At 32.6% G+C, this 10768-nt stretch overlaps 1 protein-coding gene across 1 annotated transcript; it reads right to left on the reverse strand.

Annotated features, from left to right (window-relative positions):
- Positions 1–404: 404 nt before the first annotated feature.
- Positions 405–9425, reverse strand: LOC148302111 (thioredoxin domain-containing protein 5 homolog). Its single transcript, XM_088272151.1, has 8 exons — positions 9210–9425; positions 7499–7638; positions 6648–6766; positions 3371–3517; positions 2702–2857; positions 1858–2060; positions 1068–1200; positions 405–812 (listed from the first exon to the last, which is right to left on the reverse strand). Exons 1-8 carry the CDS (start codon positions 9356–9358, stop codon positions 681–683), a joined length of 1179 nt encoding a protein of 392 aa, XP_088128277.1. The 5' UTR covers positions 9359–9425; the 3' UTR covers positions 405–680.
- Positions 9426–10768: the final 1343 nt, after the last annotated feature.

Below are 10768 nucleotides of genomic sequence, written 5' to 3' on the forward strand. Positions count from 1 at the left end.
AAATGTTTTAAATGGATACTTTTGTTTTTAATTTATCCCATAATCAATAAAAAATAAACATGTGGTATTTTTACATGTGGTCCGCCTCCGTAGTGCAATGGTTACCGTGTTTAGCTACCGTGCTGGAGGTCCCGGGTTCGATTCCCAGGGGGGAGTGAAAATAAATATTAGTGATTTTACACTGTAATATTTATTTACTATTACCCTGGACTGCTCCCTGAAGCGCAGGAGTGATCGTCTTGCCTTCATGTTAGTAATGATCAAGATAACACTGCGTCAATACAATGCAGTGCCCTATGCACCATTAGGTGCGGATAAGGGTTAGAAGAAGATTTTTATTTGTAGCTTCAGTGATTACAGTTTTTATTCAGTGAAAGCAGTTCATGCAAAAAATTAAAACAGTATAAAATGAAATTATTTATTTCTAATACACCAAATTGACTATAATGTGTTTGTAAAACAAACAAAATTACGTTACTATATATTAATGCCCAGGATACAAATACAGTAATCTAGAAAATTTCCTGTTTGATTAAACATTTAATGGTTCCAATAAATTATGCTGGACTGATACAATGGAATGAAAAGTAAGTACAAAATACATGAATAATTGTTCGCAAAAAATGTCTTTATGTTATGAATGTTTGGGTATTGGAAGCTCTATTGCTACAATTAAATTTCTATAACTCGTCGTGTGATTTTTCCAATTGATCTATCACAAATTCATACAGATCATCCAAAGTCCTGGTACCATCGTATTCTGAGATTTTGACACCGTTTCTGTACATTAGCAGGGTAGGGAAACTTTCCACCTAAAATGAAAAATACATACGTTTAAAATTTTATTGGTAATTTTACTAGTATTTAAAAAAAAACTAGCAGGAATAGTCAAATCTTGATGTATCAAAATTGAATTGATGTATGTAATTGATAATAATTATCGAGGTATTACAAAGAAATGAGAAAAATGTAAAATCTATAAATATGTAATGTTGATCCAGCTTTATTAAGAAATTTGACTAAATCAATATTGGTTTAGTCAAATTTCATTACATGTGCGAACGTACATTTTCATCGGTGCACAGTTTTCTGTTGACTTCTAATGTGCAATCAACCTTAGCAATAACAACACGTCCATCATTGACAAACTTTGCGCCCAAGTCTTCCCAAGTTGGCGCCAGGGCCTTGCAATGACCACACCTGAAATGATCAAAATACGCATAAATAAAATCTTTGTGAACATACACACAATATTTGTTGGGCATCTTACAAAGGGACATTACTTAAATTTGCAATTATACAGTTTACTCTCTTAAAAAATACTAAATACAAAATATATTTAGTATTTTTTAAGAGAGTGATACATCAGTCTAATTTGATCCCAAATTATTGTAAAGGAATTCTGTTTTTTAGTTAAACTCATTGAAATTGCAATTTATATCTTTTTGCAAGATTTTTATGCCCGATAACAATGGACAATTTATATAGTGACGTTTTCGAGAAAAATCACCTCAGGGGGATTTTAAAATTTGCATAAATTTTAACATTTATTCAGTAAATAAACCCATATACAATAATGTTAAATAGGTTTATTCACTTCATTATTTAATGTTCATTTTATAAAAAAAAATATCAAGCCTATATTAGCCAGAGTATGTTATTATAATATTCCATCTATGATCTGTGGAAAATAATCAACTTTTTTTATGTTGACCCAAAAAAGGTACCATAAAACCCTAGGAGGTCCGGTGTGAGACATTTCTAGCGGTCTCTATTTGGGAAGCACTATTCTAGATGAACTACAACATTATGTATGAAATTAATTAACTATGTATGAAAAAAATCTCTTTTACTTACCAGGGAACAAAGAATTTGACAAAAACTGGCTTCTTTTCAATGGCGTGTTTGAAGGTATTATGAGTGAGAGTTGCAACAACATCGGAATCTCCTTCCGCCTTCTCTGTCTGGGTTTTATCCTCAGGAGCATCTCCACCGCCCAGCATCCTGTCCACATAGCTCTTCAGAGCTTCGTGGGTCCGCTGACCAACGTACTTCTCAATCTGAAATAATTACGTTAACAAACCCCAATGTCAAAAGCCCAAACAAAATTAAATCAATGACTTGATTGAATAATTTAAAATAGCCCCTCCCTGAATGGGAATAGAAATAGATTAGAAAGGGTATGGGCGCTTGTCCACTACCCGGAATTTTGTGTAATTTTACCGTCCGGCACGTCAGTTACCGTTTTGAAGTGACGATTGGCTTGGATTGGCATGTGCTTTGTCCATATTTTTTCGGATCGGTGTTCTTGATCGGTGCGTGAACACGTTGCGCGTAAATTCGATCACGCTAAACTGTCGTAGTCGTTTTCATTTTTCAAAACCGGACTGCCGGACGGTGAAATCCCGTGTAGTGGACAATCGCCCTATCTGGGTTAAGTATGACCAGTGGGACTATTCTAAAGAGATCAAAATCTTTATACACTGACAACAAAAAGCCGACTATGTAGTCGGCTTTTCGCTGCAAATCGTAAATGACCAAACACCGATTAGTTCTACCCTACGTACTGGAAATAAATCTCAAAATTACTTCAATCATTGTATTGATTTCAAAATTGAGCTGTTTATTTAAAAATTACATTTACTACGAAGTATTTAAAAAAAAAATAGTAGTTAGATTACAAAACATTTATTCCCGTTACCTTTTTTCCATCTTCAATCCACAAAAGAGTGGGATATCCTTTGACCTCAAACTCTGCACAAACTGGCCGGTATAGAGTACAATCAATCTTGCTTATGGTAACTGTTTTATCATGGCTCAGGCTGTTTGCTAGATCTTCCCAAGTCGGAGCTAGTTTCTGAAAGTATTTTAATTTTGATAACAACCTACACAAATGAAAGATACGTGTCGTTTATTATAATCAAAAGCATAATCTCCTTGGTTATAAAAAATTCAAATTAGAAATCTGCAAATAAGTCTAAAACGTAACTTAACCGAATTTGTAAGTCACAAATAAGTTGTTAAATAATAACATCATCAGTTGTGTATTTTCATTTTTAAAAAAATACAAGGTTACTGAACATTGTTGAAATCACATGCCCAGTTTGAAATTTTAATATCATACAATGTAAAAGGTTGAATCTAAAAATGACTAGTGCACAAATGTAACTTTTTTTGGTACTATAAAATTCATTCGCGATGAGAAATATATAATTAATATAAAATTTACTACACTTAGTCTTTCTTCATAAATTTTCTGCCACTGATGCATATATTGAAAGTTTTGCTACAGTGAAAAACATAAATTGCCTTTCCATTATAATAAATTGAATAACCTCAAATAATATCGAAGGGAGACAACAAAACAAACCTGACAGTGGCCACACCAGGGAGCGAAGAATTCAACAAAATGTTTTCCACTGGAAACATGTTTATTGAACGTGTCTTCAGTAAGGTCAACTAAACTGGTCAACACTTGCAACTTGGGTAAGAATTCATCATCATCGTCATCATCACCCTAAAACAATTAAAGTATTATTTATAATGCCAGTTCTGGTCTTACTTGTATGTATTTTCAAGGGGCGTGTGGTGACTGTTTTAAGAAAGGATACAGATAAAATAAATATGTAGGTATTTCACATAAAAGCTATAAATAACGCAAAACAAGTACACATTTAAAACATCATGATTGATTAGTCAAGACCGTCTCGACTAATTAATCTAACGATTTTATTATTTATTTAACAATTTTATAAGTCGAAACAGTCTTGACTAACACTAAAACTAAAGTTTTTATTTTACAGCAGTCTTAAAAGTTATTTTGCTTCAAAACCGGTCGACTTTTTAATTAAGTTACTTTGAGATATACAATACTCGTAAAGTGATTTTTCAACATTATTAACTTTGTGATTAATTTTTTTAGAATATAATTTTAAATTTCTTAGTGCTTATAAAATAAAACGGTGTAAGAAAATGATGCGGAATGCATTGAAACATGTGTCACAAGAGATTTTAAGGAACAGTGGTATTTATCAAGTAAAATTTTAATTAAAACTGGATAGATATTACCACAAAGTGACTGCCGTATCAATAAATGAAACGTATTAAATGAATCTTAAAATTCCTAGTTGTTTACTTAAATTTTTTTTCACAAATGTTTGAACGCATTATAATGTAAAATTACATTTGGAATTATTAATGTTCCACTCGGCACATAGTACTAATGAAGTAGTCTAACAAACCGACCTCCATTATCTATTGTTCCCCTGGTATGTATTGGGTTTTTAAATTATAGTTATTATGATAGCAATGAGACTAGTGAACCAGCGACCATAATTAAAAACATTTCGCCAACGTTTGTAGTCAATTAGCTACTTTGGACTTTATTTTAATCATTTTTGTATTATATTAGCGCTTTGTTTGCGGAAACTGCTTAAGCGTACAGTTGATAGAGAGCAGGAGACACTTAAAAGCGTTCTATTTGCTTACTTTTGGTAGAGCGCGAGAGACGCCAAAAAACATTGTACAGATCGGAATTGGGTTTGTGGTTACTTGTCATTAGTATACTAATTTGGGTAGGGGTTGGTGAAAAAACCGTCCGACGACAATGTGTTAAAATAGTTTCTCTATGTCTACAAGGTATGCGCTTAAAGCGTATGCGCAGGAAAGATCACGCTTTGTATAGTGATAAAATTTGATTCCGAGTGATAACCAGCCAATACTAAATTAATAAACTCAATATGTGGGTTGCACATATCAAAATGGACAGGTTGATAATTGATTAATATAATAATTTACAAATGTTTTCTAGTACCTTCTTACTATATATGACAGATAAGGGTTTTATTGATTTGGTCACAGACAAGAGAATAGGTACTAGAGATGTATTTATAGATTTGGCGTTTAATTTGTAGAACTCCATTTTAATTTATGTATTAAAAGTATTTTATGAGATATTTTATGAGACTTTAAAGAAGACTCATAAAATCAGTGTTTGATTTCACATTTAATACATATACTACAGCTGTTTTTGTCAATGGGATGGCTAGTATCTCAGGTTTTCTACATTACTGATGTGAATATATAAGATGTGAATAGGTAAAGGCCTGGTGATACGGCCTCCTCGAGTATAGAGGTACAGATACACATGCTACTAATCAAGCATGCTAACGAGCATGCTTAAATCGAGCATGCTGTCTAGCTGCATACATTTGCTTGAAACAAGTATTTATTTATCGGACAATTTATATAGCGCCGTTCTCGTGGGAAATCACCTCAAGGGCGCTTTACAATTTACAGTGATTTTAACATTGAAAAGCGACATAACTAAATAATTATTTTTCATTACAACATTTACAAAATGATGATATGTATATATGTGTATACATATATACATATAAACATATGTAAATAACATACACACATATAGATAAAAAAGCAATACATTGAACTAAACAATAAAAATCCAGTTATTAAAAATTGATTAATATAACGGTCTTCAGGGTCCCGTCGGACAGCGGCTTGCTGAGCTCCCTGTCACTGTGGATGGGCAACTGCACGTGGCGGGCATAATCCTGGTCTTCCTGTAGTTCCTCGTGGTCTTCGTGTTGCCGCTCAACTCCGACCGCGGCGGCTAGGTACCCCATGATGGCAACGAGCCCGGCGCTGTTGCCACTTCTTGCGCCCTGCAGATACAGCCGACGGATTGTAGATTGGCACGGGGACTTTGCATCACTTTCCGATAATATCACAGTTTTCCGCTTTCGTCGATAGTACAAGATATGTTGTTTTCAACAATTCTGAGAACTGAACGCACACGCTATAAACTGATTCAGTATTAAATGGATCATAATAATTTTGCACTTTTCTCAGATAACGTTGAGAAATTTTTTACTTTTAACCATTTAAAATCAAAACCGATCACGATATTTATATGTACGCAAAAAGACTCGAGATGCAAATGTCCGGCGGAAACAAAGTAAAAGATAGAGCGGGCTTGTCATGAAACCACTGTAAGCGTTCGACAATCCTGTACTCGTACGCTCGTTTACATACATCAATATTAGCTCGCTCATTAGTAAACCTGTTCAGACGCGCTCAGAGTAGGCCCCTCCCTCCTATACTGCAGGTAGCATGCTCGAAAATCCAACAACTGTTGATTTTTTAGCGTACTTATTTCTCGCAAAGTATGTACACACATGTTACTTATAGTAATTGCTTAATAATAGCATGCTTTTGTGCTAATAATGAGCATGTGTATCTAGACCTTAAATGATCATAATCTATTCAGATTTACAAAATTGCAAAAATATTCAGACAACTTCGCGGGGTGGATAACAAAAATAGTTATACATTGTGTTATAAAAAATTCAAGGGATGCGGCGCATCTACAGCATATATGGGTGGAACGCCTCTAGAATTTTCTCCGGAGGATGAGTTCATTTAATATTTGGTCCTCGCATAATATGTCCTAAACATTGTAGATGGACACTACTCTATTGACAACTAATCTATTAATTAATAACCGTGATAGTTATATAAATTATACTATTTCTATTGAGTGGAACATTCGATAAGAGGTTAATGTTAATATGTTAAGATAATAGACCAGGTTTAATTATAAAATGAAATTTAAAATGGATACTTACGGCTGTAACTTCGCCAAGTTGTTCATTAATAAAGCCTGTAAGGGTAGAAAGATCTCTAATGCCACGGAATTTAACCCCCTCAGTGTCACCAACTTTGAAGAATTTTAGTGTAGGATACCCTGGAAGAAAGTAATACTTAACATATAATGATAAAGTTTTGGAAAATGTGATTTGTAAATTTAAAAAAAAATTCAATCTTAACTTTCATAAAACGGTTTGCGAGTTCTTATCAAAAACGGTATATGGTAGATAAATAAATAAGGTTAAATAATACAAAGCGAAACCAATAAAATAAGAAAACTTTAGTCTAAAATTTGTTCTAAAATAATACTGTCGATAAATTAAAATTAAATTCGATTTCAATTGGTATTCGATTGAGGACGAAAAATTAAATGAAACAACCTTTACTGTTATACTTAAAAAGAGTAATTATCTATAAAGAAATTATGCACTACGTACAATTTTAAAATAAGTTTTCTAATGATATATTCCACTAACTTTTTTATGATATTTTTGAATTCTTACAGTACAAAAATATTAATTTGAATAAACTTTTGACAATATAAAATCAGTATAAAAATAAATAAATAAAAGTCATTTTACAAACTCTTAAAGTTGGTTCGGGATATAAAGAATTTGAATTTTTAACTGTGTATAGACAAATACATAAAATAAAAATAGCAAATTTGTACTTCTGTTACCATTGACAGATGTGCGCTCATACATAAATTCTGCATACTTATTTGCCAATATTTATCAATGAGTCCACATATCATTCAATGTACCTAATAAGTTTTATTTGAATTTTATCCATGGACACACTTTATTGATTAAATTAAAAAAGGTGTAACCTGTAACGTCATTTTCTGAGCAAATATCTTTTTCTTGTGTGCAGTCTAATTTGGCAATAGTCACTTTAGAATCCTCGCCGACATTCAATAGTTCGGCCAGTTGACTCCAAATCGGTGACAGCCTTTGGCAGTGGCCACACCTTAAATATAAACCTTTTTTAGCAGACACAACAATAACGATCTTTTCTGTATACATAAAAAAACAGCATTAAGTATTAACATTCTGTGTAAAACAGTGCACATTTTATTTTAATAATAATATTGTAACATTATTTTTTCGACATCTCAACATAGATGAAGAATATTGAAATCTGGGTATAACAGGGCTTACAACCATCATAGGCTGGTTTAAGATCACTTTACACACATGTAACATTCACCAATTCTACCTTGAATTCTATGACAACCACACTATTCAAATTCTTGGAACTTATACATATACTGATTAAACTCAAAACACAGTCCTCGAAGTCAAAAAACTTCATCTATGGTACGATTAGGCAAGCTTTTTATTAAGCAGGAACTCTTTCATTTGTATGTGAGGTCCGAATCCTGGATTATATTCACATACTTGAGAAACGCTAGAAAATGACATATTTTTATTTGACCAGTTAATTTATTTACAAGATTTTTAATGTATCCAAATGCTTGTTCACAAATCTGGATTATCTTCGATTCCTAAATGGAGTATTTGTATTTGGACATTGAGAGAGAAGTATTTGGACACACTCAAAATCCACTCAATGAGCCAACAGGTTTTGACCACTATGTGGACTGTTTGACATTAAGAATGTGAATGTGTGAGCGTCAGTTTTTGTCAACATGTCAAAGTACAGGAAGTTTATTTGGTATTTTTGTTGATGGACATTGGTGCGATGTCACCCTGTAGTTACAACTGATTTATTAGCCAGCTAGTGATACTAATGATATCTATCATGTTAGCCCGTTTTTCTTGGTAAAGGGTGCAGAGACCACGCTACAAATTAATGGTGTAAATTAAAAAAAAATTACACAACTTTTATGTACTAATACAAGTAATAAGAGCATTACTCATAACTTTATAGGGACTTTTGAAAAATCTGCATCCAGTAATGGATGCAAAGCTGTGAACAAAATGTAGATATAGTTTTTTTTTGTGTACACTACTAAAATATTTAAATAACAAATAATAAAACAATTGTAGTTTTCCTTCATTCTATTCCTCTCCCATTAAATTGATAAGATAATACAGATGTCAACCATTGATAACATATTTTTATTCAAAATACTTAATAAAACCAGCAGTGCGATATCATCTGTATACTGAATCTGATGTATAATTACACTATTGTTATTATTTTTACTACTGTGATGAATAACTACTTATCATAATTATTGTTTATCAATATTTGGAGTCAAGCCATAAAACATTACCGATTGTATACTGGAATATCTAAACTCTTGGCCCATATTTTGAATAATAAAAATATATTTAAAAGATACAATAAACAAGGGGCGGAAATAATGTTATCTTGTGTAAAATGTGATAACGAAATGTTGCTTTACATCTTGTTTAAAATAAAATAAAATTTTGTGCAAGTAATTATTACATATTATATTATGATAATGGATGAAATAAAATATTGCAATGGTCAAAGCACGATATTTTTAGAAGATTTCCGAGAAATATAAATATAATTTTAGCGTATATTACAATAAATGTAGGGCATACCAAGGCGCGAAGAACATCACAAAGTGATTCTTTTTCGGGACCTCAGTTCTGAATAAGTCAGCCGTGTAATCAACGGTAAAGGGGTCATCATCAGCGCATAACACGGTACCAAATAAAATAAACGGTAATAAAATATACATTGAAAACATTTTTAATACTATATTAGAGTCGTTTCCAAAAACGCCTCCAACCGGCTGATAAACTAAAATGACATGTGCGATCTGCGATAACCACAGTGTTGTCATTACCATCACATGACGATATGACACATTTTCTTGTGACGTTTTGGGGAAAAAAATAAACTAGCTAAGTACTTGCTTATTCTATTGTAAGTAAATTTACTTATAATTTTACATCTGTCGTTTACCTAGAAACATATTGTTACCAAAAAAGAAAAAAAAAGTATCCGGAAAATAATGAAAATGTTAAAATAAAGGTTATATAATATAAATGGCCAATGCTGTATGGATTAAAAACCAAGGTGATTTAAATAATATTATGAATTTATACTAAAGAAAATGTTTCTATTATAAATGGTTTTGGTATAATTTATTTACTCTAAATATGTAACTTATTAACAAATCTTATGAGGTTTATGCAAGTCATTTGTAAACGATTGGATCTGAATAATTCGTTCACATACATCAAATAAAAAACTGAATCCCAATTTTGATAGAAATTTGTTCACTAACATACATATTTGCTGGCTTACCGGTCTACTACAACTACCACCACGCCGCTTTCCCGAAGGGATAGGCAGAGAGGATGGAACCTTACATACAATCCTAGCTTCCTTCACATCCATATATCTAGTCATACATGCCCTCCAATTACGTAAAATTTTGACATCATCAGAATTTAGGTTGTGATTGATATGGTCGTGCCAAATCTTTTCGGCCGTCGTCATTCTTTTTTTCTGTACACTTTCTGTATACTTTCTTAGTCATTCTCCCGGTATCCATTCGCTCCACATGTCCATAACACCTTAAAGAACTTGCTGGCTTACTAATTTGCAGAATTATCAATTTAATAAATCTCTGATTTATTGATTGATTGATTCAATGATTTTGGTTAGTAAGTAAAGAAAAATTGTGTAGTATGCAAATAATAAGTTAAGTTTCATGATACCAAAAATCTCTTGGCTAACTCTTGCAACATAACAATTAAAAGATGAGACAAAAAGATTTCATTCCCTTTATTCCTGCTCTAAGTTTGGGTAATACTAATGCAGGTCGCAAGGTATGCAATAGAGGAAGAGTACAGAGTACGGTAGATGAAGCACACTTATAATGACAGCATTACGATTTAAGTGCGTTGACGGCAATCAAAATGAAAAAAGCTCGATCCTTTATATACCCTAGACAGTGGCGTGCACAGAGAATTAATTAGGAGGTAGGTATTAAGGTAAGCCAGGTACTACTTACTAGGGTAGGCAGTAAGGTAATCTAGGTACTACTTAGTAAGGTAGAGTAGGTACTGGTTACGTTTTTAAATGTCACGCGGGTAAGTTAGGATAGGCACTGCTTATCTGCCTATATGGAATGCACGCCCCTGCCTAT

The sequence above is a fragment of the Brachycentrus maculatus genome, unplaced genomic scaffold (genome assembly GCF_059751285.1).
Source record: "Brachycentrus maculatus isolate JH-2025_06_01 unplaced genomic scaffold, ASM5975128v1 h1tg000477l, whole genome shotgun sequence".
NCBI lineage: Eukaryota > Metazoa > Arthropoda > Insecta > Trichoptera > Brachycentridae > Brachycentrus > Brachycentrus maculatus.

Bases quoted from the DNA above. Each gene is read 5' to 3' on its own strand.
- LOC148302111 (XM_088272151.1), bottom strand. From the start codon at position 9,358: ATGTTTTCAATGTATATTTTATTACCGTTTATTTTATTTGGTACCGTG. The intron at 6,767-7,498 runs GTTACACCTTTT...ACTTTCTTCCAG, and splicing joins CTCAGAAAATGACGTTACAG to GGTATCCTACACTAAAATTC. The intron at 3,518-6,647 runs GTAAGTATCCAT...TAATTGTTTTAG, and splicing joins AACTTGGCGAAGTTACAGCC to GGTGATGATGACGATGATGA.